At 36.9% G+C, this 22,344-nt stretch overlaps 3 protein-coding genes across 7 annotated transcripts in view; all 3 read left to right on the plus strand.

Moving 5' to 3' along the window:
• Positions 1 to 3,746, plus strand: part of suco (SUN domain containing ossification factor) — a 44,083-nt gene extending 40,337 nt beyond the window's left edge. For all 4 annotated transcript variants that reach the window (XM_052534610.1, XM_052534609.1, XM_052534612.1 and 1 more), the window contains one exon: positions 1,193 to 3,746. In XM_052534610.1, the coding sequence (XP_052390570.1) occupies positions 1,193 to 1,675 (483 nt within the window). In that variant the 3' untranslated portion in view covers positions 1,676 to 3,746. The remainder of the gene's footprint in view (positions 1 to 1,192) is intronic.
• A 1,995-nt stretch (positions 3,747 to 5,741) lies between these two features.
• On the plus strand, positions 5,742 to 11,667 carry LOC127937990 (secernin-2). Of its 2 annotated transcripts, none has more exons than XM_052534348.1 (9): positions 5,742 to 5,866; positions 6,643 to 6,805; positions 6,961 to 7,142; positions 7,226 to 7,425; positions 7,835 to 8,050; positions 9,431 to 9,596; positions 9,672 to 9,840; positions 11,008 to 11,170; positions 11,266 to 11,667. In XM_052534348.1, the coding sequence occupies exons 2-8, from the start codon at positions 6,644 to 6,646 to the stop codon at positions 11,158 to 11,160; spliced, it is 1,248 nt and encodes a 415-aa protein (XP_052390308.1). In that variant the 5' UTR covers positions 5,742 to 5,866; position 6,643; the 3' UTR covers positions 11,161 to 11,170; positions 11,266 to 11,667. The 2 variants fall into 2 exon arrangements, with proteins under 2 accessions (XP_052390308.1, XP_052390309.1); XM_052534349.1 differs by having other exon boundaries at positions 11,288 to 11,667.
• Positions 11,668 to 14,255: 2,588 nt separating this feature from the next.
• Positions 14,256 to 21,960, plus strand: mysm1 (Myb-like, SWIRM and MPN domains 1). The gene is made up of 20 exons (XM_052535379.1): positions 14,256 to 14,376; positions 14,753 to 14,825; positions 14,958 to 15,028; positions 15,147 to 15,212; positions 15,635 to 15,707; positions 15,820 to 15,918; positions 16,134 to 16,572; positions 16,656 to 16,863; positions 17,375 to 17,505; positions 17,617 to 17,720; positions 17,836 to 17,913; positions 18,060 to 18,145; positions 18,256 to 18,310; positions 18,938 to 18,988; positions 19,118 to 19,192; positions 19,276 to 19,464; positions 19,552 to 19,684; positions 19,843 to 19,948; positions 20,558 to 20,615; positions 21,505 to 21,960. Exons 1-20 carry the CDS (start codon positions 14,318 to 14,320, stop codon positions 21,820 to 21,822), a joined length of 2,472 nt encoding a protein of 823 aa, XP_052391339.1. The 5' UTR covers positions 14,256 to 14,317; the 3' UTR covers positions 21,823 to 21,960.
• Positions 21,961 to 22,344: the final 384 nt, after the last annotated feature.

Here is a 22,344-nt window from a genome sequence, read left to right on the forward strand (position 1 = left end):
TCCGATTTAATAAGTTATTAAACTGATTCAAACCCATAATGCAGGAGTTTAATCTGATTTGTGTCTTTGTGACCGATTCATTAAACCGAGACGCTTTGTAAGAGTGGTTCCCAGCGCTGCTTGGGTTTAGTCAAGGTTTAACTAGTTCCCCAAACATAACCGTGAGCTCTGGTTGTGGTTGGTCTGGCAGATCTAAGAGTTAAGGCCTGTTCAGGCCAATACTGATCTTCAACTAACAAAAGAATTGGTCAGATGCAATTTGTCTGTTCATACCAATGCAAAAAACAGAAGATGGTTGAATTAAACTGTAAATTGACTCTCTGATATTAAGTAATGCTCACAGAAAAGCAGAAGTTTCCTGGTACACAACTTTCTGTTAAAATGTCAAGTAGTATTGACACGTTTTCAAACAGCCATTCAGATTTTCATATTCACTGTGGTGTTAATAATACTAGAGTACAGAGACAACACTGCTTTTAGATTCGTCCTCTGCTCTTTAATAGTCAGTGTTATATTAACATCGCTGATATACTAGTAGAGTTTTTGTTCATATTTTGAGGTTTTAGTTTTTTTCACTCATTTATTTTAATTACTTAATTAAAATTTAATTTTGAACAATTTTATTAGTTTAAAAAATGTCTGTAAAGCATTTGTTTATCTATTAGTTTTAATTAATCTGACTTATTTTAGTACGTACACTTAATTTATTTCAGTTACTTTAAAAAAATTAGCTTTTTTTAGTTAATTTTTATTTAGTTTTAGTTAACCGTGACAACGTTGTTCACTGTCGCTTGGCCAAATAATCTCTGGGCATGTGACCAATACAGTGAGATAAGAAAGAGATTAGAACACCTTGCAATAAAAATAAATACAAAATAATGCATTGCAATAACTGCATGCAAATTTTCATGTCAGTATGAACAGACACATTAACAGATGTTCATTCAAATAAAGAGGTTTACTGCTCTGAACATTTGTGAACAGGCCTCAATTTCTCCAAAAATACCATCACGTGATTGAATTGTTGTACTATTCTTTTTTTTTTTTTTAGTGTCTAATGAAGTGTTTGCGTCTAGATATTATTTTTGACTCACTCAGCACAAAGACGGTTACAGTGGCTTTAGATGTTTCAATACCTCTCTGAATGCATCATTTAGGATTTAAATCATCTCTGCCTGTTTGTGTCTTTCAGAAGAAACGCTGCAAGACAAAAGGAGGGGAGCGAGTGGAGACGCTCCAGGCCTCCGTCCCCTCAGCGACGGTTGTTAATGTCGGTGAATCATCATCTTTTCAATTCCTGCCATCACCGTGCAACGGCTGTGTGTCCACCTGCTCGTCCAGGGACTGTGTGTCCGAGGGCAGCTCCGAGAGCTCTGCTTCTACACTGTCTGAGGAGTCCTTCAGCTGCGCCCCCTCCATGAACGGACACGACCCAAACCTGTGCAACGGCGAGCCCCCGGCGCCCTTCCCTCCAGCCAAGAGCAAGACGGAGAAGAGGTCGCTGAAACGACGCAAGTCTAGGAACGCTGAGCAGCAGGAGGCCCTGCGTGTGGGGGAGATACTGCACGCATCACTTCCTGTGACGGTCATGCCCACGCTGGAGGAACTCATGAAGGGGAAGGCGGATCTGGCCGTGGCCACTTTCGGAAGGACAGCTGTAACAGGACGAGTTTGAGTTCTTATGCCACCATCTTTCCTTTTCTTGTTCCATCTCACCACCGTTTTGAGATTTTATTGTGAGCGCTGATCCTGACGCCGCCTTCACTACATCCTGGTTCTCTGAACTATGTGCCTTTTTTTATCCAATCAGGATCGTTTTTTTTGTTATTCCCTTTAATTTGTTTTTATTCTTCTGGGAAGGTTCTGACTGCTAAACATTCACAAGTATGAATGAGACTTGATTTGATGTTCTCTGAACATACATACGGCTCGTGAAAATGTGGCTCTGCGTCACCGTGACCAGGAGTTTAGACGGGGAACGTGTGGACGGTCCGATTTCAATTCCGGCAAACACATTCAACGGGTTTCTTTACACTAACACGACCCTCTTTCACTGTCCCTTTAATGCTCTCGCTCTCTCGTTTCCTTCCTCGGTGGAAGTATAAATCGTGTACATGTGAGTGTGTGTCATTGTTTGTGGTTGGTTTGTGGGACCAGTGATGTCACTTAACACAGGGCTTCAATCCAGTGAACAGAGCTGAATGATGAACAGATCCAGTTCATGTTGATTCTGTCTTTATTTCCTCTTTTAGGGGGTAAATTAAAGCCTTTTAATTAGACCAACGAGTCGTGGCTATTCATACCTGAACATGTACAGGTTGTGACGCACACAACAGTGTCTCATGTTCAGTCTCCAGCTTTTTCAAGCATGTTTACAGCTCATTTTCTTCGTGTTCAGTGTAGCCGTCATAAAAAAAGACGCATGCAGATATTCATTTTTTACATTTTTATTCACTTTATATGTACACAGGGACGTTGTAGGGGACATTCTGTTATGTTAGTGGTAATTATTTATGTATTTATTTATTTAAATGTGACCCTGGCTCTATGAGATTGTGGTCATGTGACATGAGATACGGTAGCCCCTCCCTCCTCCATGTTTGAGATTTATTACAGATACTCACGAATGGTACAGACAGCGTCTTTCTGTTCTCTAAAGTCTGTGCACCCTACCTTTTTTTTTTTGAGATAGCTGGATTCTGATTTTGACATTTTTATATTGGATGTTTGATTTATTTTATTATTTTGCCTTCAAATCAGATTTCAATATCAAATGAGGCATCAGATAAACCCGTGATCATGGCGATGTTGTGAATCTGATTGGCTCAGCTTCTGTTTGACCCTTCTGGCTTGTCCTCGGCTGGATCTGTTCGGATGAGCTTTGAGTTACTGGATTCGGGGGGAAATCGTAAAAATGGCCGAGCTCTCGTTGTTGTGCAAATATTATGCATGAGTCCAGCAAAGCAACCGTGTGGTTTGTCCTACCTGTCATGTACGTGTAAAGTTTATCTGTGTGTGTGTGTCCAGCATCTTCTCTAGTCACACACTCCGTGTCCCTATTAACACACTTATGTATTTGTGTGTTTGCTGCTTTCTTAGTTCTTTTTAATGCACCTAATAGACCATTTGGCATCCCAGCTGTGCGGGGTCTTGTGTGTTGTGTAAGATTGTAAGTGTTTTTTTCATGCAGATGATCCCATCATTGACCTTTTATCAAACTCTGGGCTTTAGAGAATGTGAATCAACAACACTATTTCAATAAAAGGGAAAGATTGGGATGGCGTGCGATGGACCATCTCTGTGTGATTTCCATGATATATGTTCCACTTTAAAACGTTTTCTCCTTTTTGAATGGAAATTGATATATGCTTGGGGAATTTGTTTTTGTCTGGATGTTTTTTTTTTTTTTTCATGCAGTGTGTGTGTGTTGAATATAATTTCCGGTACCCCAGTGAGTAGAGACCGGAGATGTTTGGAGAACTCCACACATGCCTTTGTTTTTCTACACCACACCTTGTACAAGTGCTTTTCGCCGCAGGCTTCCTTTAGAACGGCGCCCTCTAGTGTCTAATGCTTGATTTATTTAAACGTCCGCTAGGTGGCGCCCAGATGAAATCTCATAACCTGTGAGGACGAACTGCACAGTATTTGATTTTCTTTACTTCTTTTTTTTTTTCAGTTGTAACTACAGCATTGTAGTGCCATTAGAAACTGTGAATTTATAAATAAACATTTCGTTGTCTTTATTCAGTGTGTTTTGTTGTATTACTGTTAATCCGTCACACTAAAGTACGGACATTAAAACACTAATGAAAGCATCTATACCATTATAGACGTAACATTGTGGTACTGTGACACTCCTTGTGTAATAAATGTGGTTTTCTGATAGTGAAGTCATATATAAGTCATTATAAAGTCTTAAGTTGCAGCACAGATTTTTATCCAAATTTTCTTAGAAGTATCTAAAACTGAAAGCAAGCAGTTTAGCATGCTTGTGTGGATTACACTATAAATTACATGAGTTTTTGCATTTGAATGCATTATAAAACAAAAACATAGTAATACAAGGTTAAATGACTCCTAAAAATCTGTCAATTCTCTAAGCAGTCATTGCCTCCTATGTGCAATTACACAATAATTGAATGACTTGTCCAAATGTAGCTTATATAAGTGGTAGGTTCATTCATAAAGTAAAAATGTATAAAGAATAAAATAAATATAAATTGGAGTGTGAAAAAATATTACTGCCATTATGTGAACAAAATGCAATAATTTTATCCATATATATATGTACGTACACCCACATAATCCACAGAGCTGCCATGCAAAGGCAAAGTGCAGTAACTAGCAAATACTGAAACTGAGAAAACTGCCTTTAAAGTTTTTACATCAGCCAGTCAAACATGTTGTGGGTAGATTAGTGGCAATGAATTAATTTAAAGCCTTTTTAAAGATGAATTTCTTTTTAAATAAAAACCATGAACATTGATGTGACCTTTGACCACTTAAATGCAGATACTGCAATCTGCCTTTGGATGTCCTTACACAACTTAAAACACTATTGCAAAAGCAAAGAGCAGTATCTACAAACTAAATCAGATAACAAACTAGTTCATCCAGCTTTCTTTTTGTGTTTCTTACTAAATGTTGATTGTTTTTAAGAACTTTAATTATAGGTGTTTGCATGTTGTGAATGTTAAAATTACTCCGTAGTAAGCTTCAAGATCATCTTATCGCAATGCTCCTTTCACCACAAAGAGTTTTGCTCATTTTATTTAAAAAGCAATTAATTGCAGACCGATTAGTTAAAATTCACACAATTTAAACTTTTCCTAACAATATAACTAGGGATGTCATAAAGGAAAACAAGGGACATTTGTGATTCTTTATAGGAAAATAAGGGACAGAATAAGGTATGCTCAAATATTTGTACTGTATCAAGTCCATGTCTGCAGTTAAGTATATAAAAGGTATGTACAATTTTCTCAGAAAAAAAATAATATATAATATATTAATTTGTTTGCTTTACATATTTATGTGAAATTATTCTAAAGGAAATTTTAATGTCATACAAAAAATGTCACACATATTACACTCAAACCACTGGCCTGTGAAATAGTGAAATAAGTCATCCCTCAGGTAGATTGCATGTTTTATTGCCTAGCTGGATGTTGTGCTCATGATATTCACATTGTTTGCATTCACCCTGATCTGCCAAAATCAACATGTGGACGGTGAAGGAAATTGAAGACAGGGCGAGTCCCGCTCACTGTGAACCAGGAACAACCAGGCTGCAGAGGATTCCGCTTGGTCATAAAGTCTTCCTCGATTGTGTTAACAAATTAAACGGTGATTTGGGCAAAATTAATGCCTATCTGTTAAGAATTTGTTATTTTCATGGTCTGGTAGTCATATGGCATATGACTGCAAATAGGAGACAGATTGTGTTCTGTACAGAATCTCTGATGGTAGCAGACTGAAGAAACTGTGTGATGAGTGGATGGGATCACCTGCAATGCAGATGGGTATATAAATATATATATATATATATATATATATATATATATATATATATATATATATATATATATATATATATATATATATAGTGTTTTCTTCAAATACTATGTCAAAACACTTTGTTGTTGCAATATTTCTGGTTAATATATAATGAAATAAATAATAGTAAATGACATCGGTTCAGCGGAGTCCTCGGACTTTTATTTTGAAGTGTCTGAAGGGTTGATCGTTCTCTGTTTGCAGATCATGTGCAGGTGACTTTTATTTTGAAGTGTGTGCCGCAGCAGGTTGATAAGTCTGAGCCCTGCCTCTCACAGGCTCGCTGACCGATCTGGAGCTTATTAAGGTAATAATAACTTCCTCAAATAAATTCGAACCTGTGCTAAACCGTTAGAGTAGCACTAATAAAAGCCAAATGAGGCATGCACGTGGATGTCACGCGGTAATTATGATGCATGGGTTTTTATTGTACATCTATATTGATGATCCGTTATCAGACACAGGCCATCAACAGACTATGAGCTAATAAAATAATATCTTCTGAAACACTGCATCCAGCTCTTAGCACTGTTTTTAAAGCAGCTTTGATAGTGCTGTGTGCATGTGAAGAGTGTGTGTTATGGAGGTCAGGAGATAAGCGCGAGACACTACAGTAATCCTCATCACTCCTGTCAGTGTGACACGCTCATCCGTGCTTCCCCACAGACAAATTACAGTAGGATTTCTAGCACTTTAAATATTAAGCGAGTTGTGTTTTGACGCCCAAAACAAACAACATATTTTCCGAGTTTTTAAATGCGCAACATTCACAATTGTTTTTAACGCTTAAAATAAATTCTGTCTGTGCTCCTGCAACGGTTTGTTCTGTTTTGTGTTGAAAAAATTTAAATGTAATTGATATTTGGAATATTTCAATGCACTATTTGGAGTATTTCCAAATTAAAATTAATAGAATATTTGAATTGAACATTTAAATAATGTGTTCCAAGTGATTTATTTTTGTAACTTTAATATTTTATCAGTCCTTTTTCCATACTGCTAATCTTTCCATTGCTCATGGGTATGTTATTGTCATTTGAGCGTGATCCACAGCATTGATCCTCATGTATTGATTTGGTATAGGATGGCTGAACCGCCTCGGTCATGTGACTGTTTTGTATCTCTGCCCCCGGGTTCAAAAGAGAATTATGTGATATTTGGTAAGAACTCTGACCGGCCGAGAGATGAGGTGCAGGAGGTGGTGTTTTACCCTGCATCCTCACACGCTCCCGGATCTACAGTAGAGGTGAACCGACCTTTTCATTACATTTCATCAAATGCATAATACAATACCTACTTTCTGTTTAAAATTCATATCTTCTCCCCTTTTTTCACTTATATGGTTGTCGAACAAAAATCTGAGTTGTGGCCAAACCATAGATGCTTTGCTTTTCCTTGTAGTGCACATACATTTCCGTTCCTCAAGCGGAGCACACTCATGCGGTGGTGCTGAGCAGACCCGCTTGGCTCTGGGGGGCCGAGATGGGGGCTAATGAACGAGGGGTGTGTATTGGGAATGAGGCCGTCTGGACCAAGGAGCCTGTGGATCCAGAAGAAGCTCTGCTGGGAATGGACCTGGTTCGGTGAGCTCAAATCACGCAGACGTCTTTATCTTCCTGTTTTCGAGTCTTAGTATTGAGCAGCTGTTGTGTGTGTGTGTGTCGAGGCTGGGTCTGGAGCGCGGGGACAGCGCGTGGGCCGCTCTGAATGTGATCACAGGTCTCCTGGAGCAGCACGGTCAGGGCGGAGCCTGCAGGGAGACCCCCGAACCCTTCAGTTACCACAACACCTTCTTACTAGTGGACCGACAGGAAGCCTGGGTCCTAGAGACTGCTGGGAAACTGTGGGCTGCACAGAAAGTCACCGGTGAGGAAAGATGATTCATGGGCAGCGGTGAATGCAGAAGTTAATTTTTTTTTATATACGGGTCCTGTCTCTCAGGATCTGTCGGAAAAGATCCAAAATCAAAGAATATATCAGCTTAAATAATATTATATATGATAAACATGTTTATATATAGAGAGGGATAACAAATGTGTTAGGTAATTTAGAATATACATAATAATTATAACATTCTTAATAGAAAGTAGTAATAATTTAAATAATTGTACTAATATATTTGATTACTAATGTTATTTTGAAAATCATTAATTCCGGTGTGTTGCCTTAACTGTTTTATATATATATATATATATATATATATATATATATATATATATATATATATATATAAATCCATCTCTATAAATGAACCTGAGGTTATTTATTTTGTCAGAGGGAGTGAAGAACATCTCTAACCAGCTGACGATCGGCTCCGAGATCTCGGCGGAGCATCCGGCGCTGCGTGCTGTGGCTCAGGCTCAGGGCTGGTGGAGCGGAGACGGGGACTTCAGCTTCTCTGCCGTCTTCAGCCCTGACAACCCCCCCGCCAGGATGGAGATGGCCAAGCGGCGGTACATGGGCGGCACTGCCCTGCTCCAGCAGCACAACGGTACGTCTGCGTTTCCCTGCCATCAGAACCGAGGAGTGGGTTGTGTTTACAGCAAGGAACTTGAATGTTAAAGTCAGGTTTCGGAAAATGTGTATTTGAAGGGTTTTGGTTACAAGAAGATGCAGATGAGTGTTACCCTTACTCTTGCTATCCAGAGTAGTTTAGTTATTTTTGAAGAGTGTATCCTTTAAAATGTTTAATACTGCCATCTACTGTTTAGAAACAGCATTTACATTTATATTTATTTTATTTGTTAAAACAAATTATTAGTAAAAGCATGGACGGCTAAATTTGTGACTTTATTATGATATGATTATAATATTTTGTCTTTTTGGTTTCTAATAATTTACTATAATAATAATAATACTGTGTACTTTATTGAATGTGGTTTATGTAATTATGCTTATAAAGAATCATGTGACTTAAATTGCTATGCCACTAGTACTATTTGAGATAAAATAGCATTTGTTTTGTTTTATCAATAGCTCCAAATACACTACTTGATTGTGTGATTATTATGTTTTTTTCAGTAGTTTTTATCTTTTTTGTATCCTGCTCCCAACTATTAATACATTGATTGTTATGATATTATTATAAGTAGTAGTACATTAATTTATAACTTATTTAATGTTGTATTGTTATTAAAATTAACAGAATAGTTTGTTATTTTAATTTTGAGGTATATAATGCGTGCCTTTTTCGTGTTATTTTTTATTAAATACATAATTGCACAATTACAGATGTTCCTCTGACCTGCTGGTTTTACAGGTTCATTTGTCTTCATCTAGTCTACACTACTGTTTAAAAGTTTGGGGTCAGGAAGATAAAAAAAACTTTTTATTCATCAAGGGTGGATTAAATTGATACATTTAAACATTAAATGAATGTAAACTGTTAAAAAAAAAAAAATCAAATAAATTCAGCTCTTTTTAAACTTTGAATACATTAATGAATCCTGAAAGAAAACGTATAATGATTTCCACGAAAATATTAAGCAGCTCAACAACTGTTTTCAACATTTTTAATGATTCTTGTGCAGCATATTAGAATGATTGGAAAGATCACGTGACACTGAAGACTAATCAGCGTTGTCGTCACAGGAGTAAATGACATTTTAACATATATTAAAATAGAAAACATAATTAAAATAGAAAACATGCTGTATTTTGTAATACAGCATTTTATCTTCTCATTCTATAATATTATTTTACTGTGGTCAAATAAATGCAGTCTTGATAAGCATAAAATACTTAAAAACATAAAATCTTGCTGACCCCAAACTTTGAAACGGTAATCTGTGCCATGTGCCTTATAACAAAGCCACTCCTGCCACACGTGTTTTCCTCCTCTCCTCTCCTGACCTGACTTGGCTCTGCACAGGCTCGGTGACGGCCGAGGTGATGATGAGCATCCTGAGGGACAAGGCCAGCGGGATCTGTATGGATTCGGAGGGCTTCTGTACTACAGGCAGCATGGTGTCCATCCTCCCGCTCAACCCAGACGTGCCCTGCGTTCACTTCTTCACCGCCACACCCGACCCCTCCAGGTGCGACCCTGAAAGATCCGCTCACGCCTTGCATTGTCCGGGTCAACTTTTCACACTTTGACTCTTCTCTTGTAGGTCTGTATTCAAGCCTTTTATCTTCTCTGAACACGTGAGGCCCGTCAGCATGGTGATGTCTCCTCAGTACGGCCCAGACGATCCAGTCAGGACACAGCCTCGATTCCAGCAGCAGGTGGACCGCAGGCACCAGCTGTACAGAGCCCACCAGACGGCACTGACCAGTCCTGTGAGTCTGACAAAATACTGACTGACTGACTTATTTAGAACCAAGAACTAAGAGAAAACATTACCATCTACAGCCACCAGAGGGCGTTCTGTGTCTTCAGTGTAGACTACAGGAGCAGTGAGCAGCATAGAGCGCCCTCTCGTGGCTGGAGACGGTAATGTTTTCTCCTGGTTCATTTCTCTTGGTTCATGTCAAATTAATTTTGATAAATAAGTCGCAGGACCAGCCAAACTATGAAAAAGATTGTGACTTATAGTCCGGAAAATACGGTATGTATAATTATAAACCTGTCCACCTTCAAGTCATGATTCATATGTCCTTTTGATTTGAAATCGTCCGTTTTATGAGTAAACATAAGAATAATTTTTTGTATTGTAGCAATTTTTGAAGATGAAATATACATATTTTTTTTATATACATTTTATATTCAAAATATAAAAAAATTTCAGACTATTACTTCATATGTCAGGCTTTAGAGGTTTAAATTTTGGGTTAAATTTAATACAAGTTATGCTCAGTCCGCAGCATTTGTGGCATAATGTTATTTACCACAAAAAAATCCCCTAATTTTCTTAAATGAATAAATAAATACAATAATGTTTAAATGGGGTACTTAAAATGGAAGCGAATTGAAGCCTATTTTAAAAGGTTTATAAAAGCAGAAATATGTGCCTAAGCTTACAGTTTTATAAAATATTGTGTGGATTCCAAATGAAATTTAGGGTTTTACATTAACGTTACATTTACTTTTAGTCATTTATCAGACACTTTTATCCAAAGCGACTTACAAATGAGGACAGTGGAAGCAATCAAAAAAAAAAAAAAAAAATGTTTATTAGTAATGGCAGGTTGCTGTCATGGCATTGGATATAACTGGATTTAAAACAGAAAATGTTATTAAGAGTTTTTTCACACTAAAATCATATTAACGTCGATTACGAATTGTGTCTATACTATTAAAACAGTCTTATTTCTGGATTGGCTTCATTCACTTTCAGTGTAAATGCATCACTATAACTCATATTTTTGCTGAAAAGGGGGAACAATGGAAATAATTTCTGTAATAACCAAGAATGCCACAACTGCCCTCACTGAGCTTTAATTACACTGAATCTGCAATATTCTCACATAGCCCTGTGTGTGTGTGTTTGTGTGTGTGTGTGTCAGGATGCTGGAGTCTCTCTACAGGAGACTATGAGATACCTGGAGTCTCAATGTCTTGAGGAGATCGAGGCCATGCTGAGGGGGGAGATACAGGGCCAGGAGCTCGGGGATCTGTTCTTTGACTGTGTGGACACCGAGATCAAATTCTACCAGTGAGACAGAGCAGGTAAACCGAAACATGCCAGTGTACTGTATCTCTCACACATCTGACCTGTGACGTCCTCTGTCTGATGTTGCCTGTAACTTGTGGCTGTTTTGCAGTTGTTATTGTGAATGTCACTAGTGCTTGCTGATCTGCCTGGAGAGAGAGAGAGAGAGAGAGAGAGAGTCCAGAGCGCACAGGTTCCTGTCTGCTCGAATCCTGCTCTCCTAGTCCCCCTGATGCCATGCCAATCTAATCGTGATGTCCATGCCACACTAACTGTAACTTGAAAAATAAAAACACACTAGATATTCATCCGAGTGCATCACCATAATCATGTGTAATTGTCATATACGCATCACATTAACCAGTTTGTGATAGATTATGGTGTGTATGTGCTGTGGGTAGATGTGTGAGAGAAGAGATGTTAGTGAAAACACTTCTCATTCCTGTAAGAGACAGGCTCAGCCACCAGACTGACCGTCTGAGGAGAAACAGAATAAAAGATCAATGCTTCAGAATGTCTGGCGTCTTCATTATTACTGAAACACGGGTGGTTCGTGTCGCCTCGGGGATGTTTGACGTGGAGGACAGCCTAGATGTCCAGGTTCATAGGATTGACCAAAAAGATGTTTCCGAAGAGGACCTGTAAATATAAAATATATACACTACTGTTCAAAAGTTTGGGATCAGTAAGATGTGGAAAGTTTTTTTTTTTTCTCTCTCTTCTGATTATGGCTGCATTTATTTGATCTGAAATACAGGGAAAAAAAATATATATTGTGAAATATTATTAGAATTTAAAATAATTGTTTTCTATTTTAATATATTTAAAAATATAATTTATTTCTGTGATTGAAAGATTAATTTTCAGCAGCTTTACTCCAGTCTTCTATGTCAAATGGTCCTTCAGAAATCATTTTAATATGCTGATTTAATATACATTTTCGGAAACAGTTTTGCTGCTTCATATTTTTTGGAACATGTAATATTTTTTTTTGCAGGATACTTTAATAAAAAGTTTAAAAGAACAGTAGTATATATATATATATATATATATATATATATATATATATGTATATATTCAAAATATATTTTTTTTTGTAAAAATATACACTACCGTTCAAAATTTTGGGTCAGGGTAGGCTAATTTTTTTAATTTTATAGTTAAGAAATAAATGCTTTTATTTCACAAGGATGTGTTAAATTGATAAATGTAAAAAAAGTGATAGCAGTGAAGCTATCCGTGAAGCATGATAGCTATAAAGGTGAAGCATCATATGATGCTTTTTTAAAGAACATTATTTTGTGTATTTGGCTTAACAGAATATGTTGACACTTTAATGTGTAAAAAAAAATTTTTTTTCTCAAATTCTGTACATTATTGTAGGTCCTCTAAGCCCCGCCTCTCTTTCTACAAAGTCCCTCCTACAGACAAGCGCAGTCTGCTCTGATTGGTCAACTGAGTGATTGTCCGAACACCACCAAGTACTCGTTGGAAATGTAACGCCTCTTTACATAATCACGAGCTTCATCTTTCAAAATAAATGTTAAGACAGTTAATAATGTCCTTTGTTTTACCATCAGTTCAGGCCTGAAAGGGGAACAGAGTCACGTGACAGACGCAGTGATGAAGCTCATAATATGTGTTTACAGTGTTTGAATATTAAATGAGAATCCTTTAACGCCTCCTCCTCGATTAATTAGATTAATAAATCCCATACTGTCTAATTGATTCAATAAAAAAATTTAAACGATTGACAGTCCTAGTAAAAACACTCCACACTTGAAAGTCTTTAGTGACTTAATCGGCGGATGTCAGCTTAGGGGATGACTGTGTTCAGCTTTTGGCTGTTGTTAGAAAGACACCCAACCCTTCCAATGTAGAGTAACAAATAATAACAAAGTCCCTATTAAATAATTAAAAAGATGATAACAAATAATAAAACTATTTAATAATATAAAATAATCTAAAGTACAAAAAGTGAATAATTGAATATAGAAAAAATATCATTAAAATAACTTAAATTCTAGTAATGACAAATACTAATAAAACTATAATAATATTAAATAATTATAAAAATAATAATAAGCATATGAAGAATAAACAGCAAAATCGTTCACTGCCAATGGAAGCAATAATAATATAACACAATTAAACAAAAAATAACTAGTAGTGATTAAAAACTATATAATAATGTAAATATATCATAACAAAATAAAATGGATGATGAAAATAATAATAATAATGATGGTAAAGAAAATAATTAAAAAAAAACTTTAGGTAATGCTTTGCTCAGTGGGTGATGGTTGGGGTCCAGTTCTGAAGGGGTTGTGCTGAATTTGGTGGAGCTAGAAGGAGGCCAACACCTCCTGTACTGTGGTGCATGAGAAACAACAACTATGATAATATATTTGCAAATCGCTGGAGACTCAGCGACGAGATATGGAATGGACCTGTTAAATCTTTGATGAAGGACCCTTTACAGGCAGTCTGAGGGTGATCAGACAATGAGCGCTCCTCAAACGGAAGGACGCTTTCTTATAAAGCTGCATATCTGAGAGATGAAGTCCTTCACTTCCCTTAATCACCCACAATCTTTTCCGATTCATGAAATATAAATTAGATGAAAATGAATCAATGCAGTTCCATTTCATTATGTTATGCAAGACAAAGAAACTAAGAAAAAAAAAAATTAAGTTGAAGCCAAGACGTTTTGTTTTGTTATAAATCAAGCTCATACTGTAATGTGAAACTATGTTGCATAAATGTAAACCACTGGGAGACCACTGATGGTTGTCATTGCCTGTGGTGCATAAGTATAAAGTCTGTAAATATTAATAAATCAAACATAAAGTATTCTTCAAACTATAATTCTATTAGTATTTTAATGTAATGACCGCAGGGGCAGAAACATGTGCACTTACTAGACTGTCACATTTTAGCGTTTAATGGTGAGAAGGACTCTAGCCTTGATACCTCAAAAGCACACATCCTCACTTAGGAAACGTCCTTATATAAATTGGTTCTTATTTTCAAGTAAAAATGCACCTGCTGAATTTAGCGCAACGCGCAGCAGTATCGTCCTCCTGCCAGTGAGCGGCGCTGTGACGAGTACACTCCTCTCGCTCTCTCTGACGCTCGCTCACAGTCTCACATCCGCCGCAAACATGGCAGACGAGCTGGATGTTGTTGATATCGAGGGAGATGAATGTGATGAAAGAGTCGGGTACGAGATCATTCCCTCATCTCCGCTGTTTGGAAAATATTGTGTACTTGTATTTTGATAAATCTGAATTCACCGATGATCAGAAATGAGACCGGAGCGATGTTAAAACGAATGACTGGATTAATATGAACTTCTCTAGTTAAACGAACACAGCTACACTATTTTATGCACTATTGCATTAGAATAGAATGCACTATTTTAACATCGGCTAGGAAACGAGTTTAATGCAACTGGAGCTTCAGTTACCTGCTATATAGTACACAATATCCGCTCATTAAATTCGGCATCAAATCATTATAACATGATCTGTTCAGCACTAACAGTAATTAGTTACTAGTGACTAACATCTTTTATTATTTGCATGCTCTCTTAACAGCGACCTGAGCAGTGCTGAGATTCTCCAGGATCAGTACTTACAGTCTGCTTGGAAGACAAACAGCAGTATAATGGTAACAGTAAGATGGATCTTAAAGGGCCAGCTCACCCCAAAATGAAAACTGTTGTCACTTTTTTTAACACTACGTGTACAGAGACTCTGAAAGTGGATGTGATGTGTTGTTGTTGTTGTTGTGTGTGTTCAGCCGTGGACGCAGGACAGCTCCATCAGCGATGAGAACAGACAGGCCATCGAGAGCATGCTGCTGGAGGAACAGTATCCTTCACACTCCTCACAACACACTCATTCAGTTCTTGTTTGTTTATGTTTGGTTTTCACATCCAATAATGGACAGAATGTGGGAGAACGTGGTTGATTTTCTTAATAAAGCAAGGTATTATTTTGCCAGTAAGAAAGCACCAAAGGTGGCATGGACCAATGAGAAGACTAAAGTCAAAAAGTGAGCTCCCTTCTTTTATCCATTTACGTTCATGAATATGTAAACACCCACACAACCGTTCAAGAGTTTGAGGCATGTAAGAATTTGTAAAAACGTATAATCCAGCAAGAATGCAAAAATTACAGTAAAGACTTTTACATTGTCACAGAAGTTTTTGATTTGTAATAGATGCTGGAAATTCAGCTTTGCTGTCACATGAATAAATTACAGTGTAATATAGATTAAAATAGAAAACCAACATTTTTAATTCTAATATTTAAAAACATGTGTATGTTTGTGTGTTCCTGATCAAATAGTTTGGTGAGTGTAAAAAACTTATATATATATAAAAAAAAAAAAAAAAAAAAAAATCTTACCAACTCCAAACTTTTGAATGTGTGTGTGTTCATCAGTACAGTTACTGACTCAGAATGTCTTTAAAGGACTTTGGTGAAGAGTTCTGGAGCTCAGACTCGTTGGGTTGAAGAGGAGAAGGATCTCTTTGAGGAAGGGCTGGTATGTTTTCTGAACATAGAGGAAATCGTACTCTCTCTCTCTCTCTGTCATATAAGGAATATATATATATATATATATATATATATATTTTTTTTTTTTTAATGGTTTCTAGGCTCAGTTTGGCCACAGGTGGACAAAGATTGCCAAACTAATCGGCACTAGGTCAGTTCTACAGGTGAAGAGCTATGCTAGGCAGTACTTTAAAAATAAGGTATGACTTCATCCCATTTCCACATTACCATATGAAAATCCATACGCTTTCAGTTCCGATGTTTACAGCTTTTAAATTAACTCATTAACAGGAATAATGATAAATATAGACATCCGAGGGGATATTTTTAACATCTAAATTGAAACTGTAAATGCCACGTTCTTGGATTATGTTCATTTAGTACCATATTAATTTGATTTGTGTTTGAACTTTAGTCTAAAACGGACACAGCTGCTGAAGTGCCCTCCTCTAATGTGACCTCAGACGCCACGTCTGTGTCCTCGATCCAGCCTCACATCTCAGCCCTGAACAATGCTGTGCGCATCGAGCAGCTTTCAGATGATGAAGATGTGGACATCACTGATGACTTCAGTGACGAGGGGCTTCAGTCTGAAAACCAGCCAGAGCCCCCAGGCTCCCCAGAGCGCAACCACAGAGAAGAACCCAGTCCACTGCCACATCCATCAGACCTACTTTTAAACCCTCTGTCTGAATCAGGAAGCACAGCTGAAGATGGACCCAGCGATCCAGACACTGGCATCACTCATACTGGCATTGATCCTGAACAAAAGGAGCAAAGTGGGACATGTTTCTCTAAATCAGACAGTCCAGGCAAACACAGTGTGTCTGAGGAGGAGAGCACTGAAAGCACAGGTACCTTGACATCACTAACATTCATTTACTCTCTGTTACCCATTAGCTTTAGCTGTTTTAGCTAATGTATTCTTATACTCCAGATAAGACTGAATCAGGTGAATGTCCTGAAGAGGAGGAGGAAGACCAGGAAGAGGAGGAGGAGCTCAGAGTTCCTGAACAGGAGCTTGTATTGGACTTAAACACCATCACAGATGAGGAGAAGCATGCCATCCCAGAATTCTTTGAAGGACGTTTATCAAAAACTCCTGAGAGATATCTAAAAATCCGCAATTACATCCTGGACCAGTGGTGAGACGTCATTCTGTGCACTTCTGAGGAACATTTTCAAGTTCTTACATCGACTCTCCTTCTAACTATTTGAGTGTTTTTTTTTTTTCATTTTTATTATTATTATTTTTGTACGAAACAGTAAAAATGACACAATGTTTTGTATATGGTTTCTTGTTTTTATACTCTGTTTTTATTATAAAAACATTTTAATTGTATGCCCGTTATTTTTATTTAATCAAAAATATAGAAAACAAACATAATATTGTGAAATATCATTACAATTTAAACTAGCTGTTTTCTGTCAGCATTGAGAAAAGTTGTGCAGCTTAAAATATTTATGGAAACCATTATACTTTTTCAGTATTCTTTGATGCTTTGATCTAGTATCCTTTGATTTTTTTTTTAAACTTCAAACAACCTTCTTTCAAAAGAATCTTACTGACTCTAAAGTCTGAACCTTTGAGTGGTATTGTAGGCATATTAAAAACTTGACCTTTTTTGAAAACTGACTTCTCTGATGTCTGTTCAGGGGGAGAAGTAGACCCAAATACCTGAATAAGACGTCGGTGCGTCCAGGCTTGAAGAATTGTGGGGATGTCAACTGCATCGGTCGGATACACACCTACCTGGAGCTCATTGGAGCCATTAACTTCAACTGCGGTAATGCTTGTTGCTCAGTCAGTTTTCTCTTATTTTTCTCCTGTTTTCTTGAGTGCATTTCCTTCACTAAACTCTCTTTCTTTCTTTCTTTCTCCCTCCCTTCCTCTGCAGATCAGGCAATCTATAACCGTCCGCGGCTGGTTGATCGCTCTCGGCTAAAGGAAAACAAAGACAGCCTGGACACGTATCATCTTGCCCAGAGACTGCAGTCTGTGGTGAGAAAGAGTTCCAGTTCTCATCATCATTATCTGTGGATGATTATCTACTACCAGAACGGTTTACATTTCTCTACTCATTTAATTATTGTTCTAATGTAATGTGTGTCTGCAGCGCACAAGGAAGCGGCGCATTCGGGACATGTGGGGGAACTGGTGTGATGCTAAAGATCTAGAGGGTCAGACATATGAGGTATGAGAAACAATTCTGAAATAGAACCTACAGGAAAGAACTATAGATTGCAATTATGGCCTGATACGATCAGAATCTGTTTTTAAGATTGACATAAAAATTATTTCAGTAAATGATACTTGTTTACAAAATTAAATGTCATCCAGCATCTGAGCGCAGAGGAACTGGCCATCAGGAGAGAGAAGATGAAGAAGAAAGGACCAAGACCATCTAAACTAGCCAAGCAGAGAGGGTAAACACACACTCACTTACAAAACTGAAGCTTTTAACCTCTAGAACTGAACATCATTAATAGCTAATAGTTTGCTTTTAACAATCTTTCCTTGTCTTTGTCCTCTGCAGCTCTTTTGATCCATTCCAGCTCATTCCATGCAAAGCTTTTGGAGAGGAAACCGAGGTAATAATTATTATTACATGTTAATAAAGTCTGATCAGTCTTTAAATGTATAAAAACATGGTTTATCATTTTATCTTAAGTACAATGAATTCTAAAATTATGATTTAAAAAATAATAATAAACACAATTAATCATGCCCCCTCGCCCTTAAAACTGGACTACAGATTTTAAAACACTAGTCATCATACACTTGACAACTTTGTCAGTGGTTAGAGATTAAAACTGGCTTGAGGCAACTTGCATTGATTTCTCCAGATCATAATTCAGAGCAAAAGTCATATAAGGTGTGCCATCTGTCACTCAAATTCCATAATTAGGAATTTTCTGAATCATTGAAACACTAAATAAATGATATATATATATATATATATATATATATATATATATATATATATATATATATATATATATATAATATATAACTTATTTATTTATTTTCAGATAGTTGGCAATTTCTCATTTTTAGCTTTAACTTGATGTACTAAATAAAAATGTATAAACTACATAGATATATATTTTTAAAACCCTTAAACTGTAATAAACTATAATAGTATCTCTGTGATAATAAAATAACACTGTCATTAATTTTGTTGGATAGAAATAAATCTCTATGTGTTCTTGTCTCAGGAGCCGTTCAGAGTGATCGTTTGTGCTGAGGCTCTTATCATCATGGACATAGTGAGTATCATGTAGAGCTGGTTTTCAGATTTAGTTAAGCTTAGGTATGTTTTTAATTTTTTTTGGCTTTTTTTTTAAATTAATTTCTCAGTATTATGATGTTGTACTAATAGTCAAATCCTTTCCCAGCATGCTCATGTGTCCATGGGAGAGGTAATTGGCCTTTTAGGAGGAACATATGAAGAGGACGAGAAGGTGTTAAAGGTCAGTTAAGTCTGGTTAGTTGAAGAATACTGTGAGAATAACCGCAGGATGCTTAGTTTGTTATTTTGCTGATGTTTGTGCAGATCTGTGCAGCAGAACCATGCAACAGCCTGAGCACAGGTCTGCAGTGTGAGATGGACCCCGTCTCTCAGACTCAGGCCTCGGAGCTGCTCGGGGTCAAAGGTCACAGTGTGGTTGGTTGGTACCACTCTCATCCGGCCTTCGACCCCAACCCCTCTCTCAGAGACATTGACACTCAGGCCAAATACCAGGTAACGCATCACTGTATTATGTTGTTGTTGGACTAGGACGGTGTCTTTGCTTATGTGTCACGTCCTCTCTGTCTGTTTTTATGGCAGAGTTATTTCTCTCGAGGAGGTGCTCCGTTCATCGGGATGATTGTCAGCCCGTATAACTCGAGTAACCCATCTCCCCTGTCTCAGACCACCTGTCTGCTGATACAGGAGGAGACCGGACCCTCTGGACCTCAGAGTAAGTCTTATACTTGGTTATCTGTGTTCTCTAAATGTTTAATGGTCTTTGTAGCAAGTGCTAGAGTCATGATTGTTAAAGAATAGGTGTAGATCATAAAATGAGCCCAACAACAGCTGGAGCTGAATTCATATCAGTTTGTGTTGTTTGTGTTTTAGGGTTTCCATACCGGTTTAACATCCAGTACTCATCTGAGCATCCTGATTGGTCAGAAGTGATGAGAAGAGCAGAATGGGTAGTGTTCAAGTACAGGCTGTCTCATGGGTGAGCTGCGTGCTTTATGTGTGGGCAACCTCGTCTTCGGCTGGAACAGGGAAGCTAGGACTCATAGAAAATAGGAATATCAAGATACATAATGCTGCACATAATTCACATTTTCTTAAGATAGCCTCAAATAATATTTTAGTAATATAAAATAAATTATATTTGACATTCAGAGTATTTGAATGTAATGTATTTCTAACATTGTGTATTAGTATTTGTAGTAATAGTAGTTTAACATTTATTTCAAGCATCAATAAAGTGACAAGTGACAGTAAAGGTATTTATAATGTAGCAAAAATTGCTATTTCAAGGAAATGCCGTCCTTTTCGGCTTTTTATTAATCAAATAATCCTGGGAAAAAGAAAGTAGGACATTTGCCACAAACATATTACACAGCACAAATGTTTCCAACACTGATAATAGTAAGAAATCATCAGCAAATCAGCATTTTAGAAAGATTTCTGAAGGAACATGTGACAATGAATGCTGAAAATTCAGCTTGGCCATCACAGGAATAAACTGCAACAATATATATTTAGATAGAAAATTGTAAAATATATATTTATAGCTTGCTTACCTCTCATGTGATTATATTTTATTCTTCTTCAGGAGTGTACCAATGGACAGGCTCTTCCGCAGAGATTCTTCTCTGACTTGCCTGGAAAAGGTAATAAATCTCATCTAGACTTCACATCGCACCCACAGCAGATGTATTTTGAGATTTTACGCTGTCTGCTGAGCCATTTCTAATCCAGTTCACAGTGTTACAGTTTATTTGAATTATTTAGATTCTCTCAAATATCCAAGATTATCATCATTGCATCATTGTCAAACTGAATAGTTAATTTAAAACGTATAACTGGTCAAAAGTTTAGTAAGATTGTTTTATGTTTTTGAAAGAAAACATGCTTACCTAAAACATTTTGAAAGAAAACATTGCTTACCAAGACTGCATTTATTTAATCAAAAATACAATGAAAACAGTAATATTGGGAAATATTATTTCAATTTAGAATAACAAAAAAAAAAAGAAAAAAAAAAAAGTAATGGATTCTGTTGATGAAAAGCTGAATTTTCAGCATCATTACTCCAGTCTTCAGTGTCACAGGATCCTTAGAGATCATTCTAATATACTGATTTACTGCTATATGTTTTGTAGAAACCATAATATATTACCATTCAAAAGTACCATTAAAAACATAATGTTTCTTTTATAAATACTGTTATTCGACAAGGACAAATAAAATGACCAAAAGGTTACTATAAATACCTTTATAATGTTACAAAATATATATTTTTTCAAACAAATGCTGCTATTTTAAACTTTCTCTACATCAGAGAATTCTGAAATGAATTTCCACAAAAAATATGAAGCAAAAAAAATCATTATTAATGATTGAGCACCAATAATAATTGATTTCACAGTGAATAAATCAATATTTATATGCATTTATTGGTACGTGTTAGTTGAATGAGTTCTGCTCAGTAATTAAAATTATACAATTATTATTTTTAAATATAATTCAAAATGATTTCTTTTGTCTGTCTGTCCGTAGATGCTTACATCAATTCAGAAGATTTTGGAGCAGGTCTCAGACACTGACATAGAGACTTTTCTGGTACAGATCGAAACCTTGTTTAACACACACTTTCTCCCCAAGACTGGCTCTTCCTCCTCTCGTGTTCAGGAAACAGTTACGCAGCCTCCGTTACTGTCATTCATCTCCTCAGAGCCAATCAACAGCAGCCAGGCCACCTATGAGTCTGACAGCCCAGATGAACTGTACACTACAAGACCTGTCAGCCACGTTAAAAGCTGTAATGAAGACGAGGATGTACCTGTTACACAGGCTATCAGTACAGAAACTGTGTAAATAATAGCAATAAATCTATTACCTCAATGGAAAAACTTGACACACAGAAATCTGCTACTCCAGAAAACAAATGTATCATCATAGCTGTAACATAACCTCCATGTAGATTTTTATATTTATAAAAAAACATTCCTCGTTTTTTGTAGTGTGATGACATTTTGTAATTCAGTTTGATCACAGTGTTCAAGAAATGTCCTCATGGTTCTGTTTGTATGACGGTTTCAGAGTCACGCTATGTGCTATGTTTATATATTCCAAGATGTAGGCTAGAATCTGTGATTGCAAAGTATGTTAACGTTAAATATCCACACCGGTGCGGTGACTGAGTGCCTGCCACACAAACTCCTCAAAACATTAGATCCATCCATACTGAAGCTGAGCCGGCGCACAACACACAAAAGGAAGATCGTTCCACAAACAGCTGCAATTGCAGGTTTTCAAACAGAGGTGGCGACAAAGAGGCAAAACTTACGGACTGCAGCTTGAAGTTGAACCATGGTGCAAGTGCATGCCGAATTATGG

Source organism: Carassius gibelio, chromosome A20 (assembly GCF_023724105.1).
Source record: "Carassius gibelio isolate Cgi1373 ecotype wild population from Czech Republic chromosome A20, carGib1.2-hapl.c, whole genome shotgun sequence".
Classification (NCBI taxonomy): domain Eukaryota; kingdom Metazoa; phylum Chordata; class Actinopteri; order Cypriniformes; family Cyprinidae; genus Carassius; species Carassius gibelio.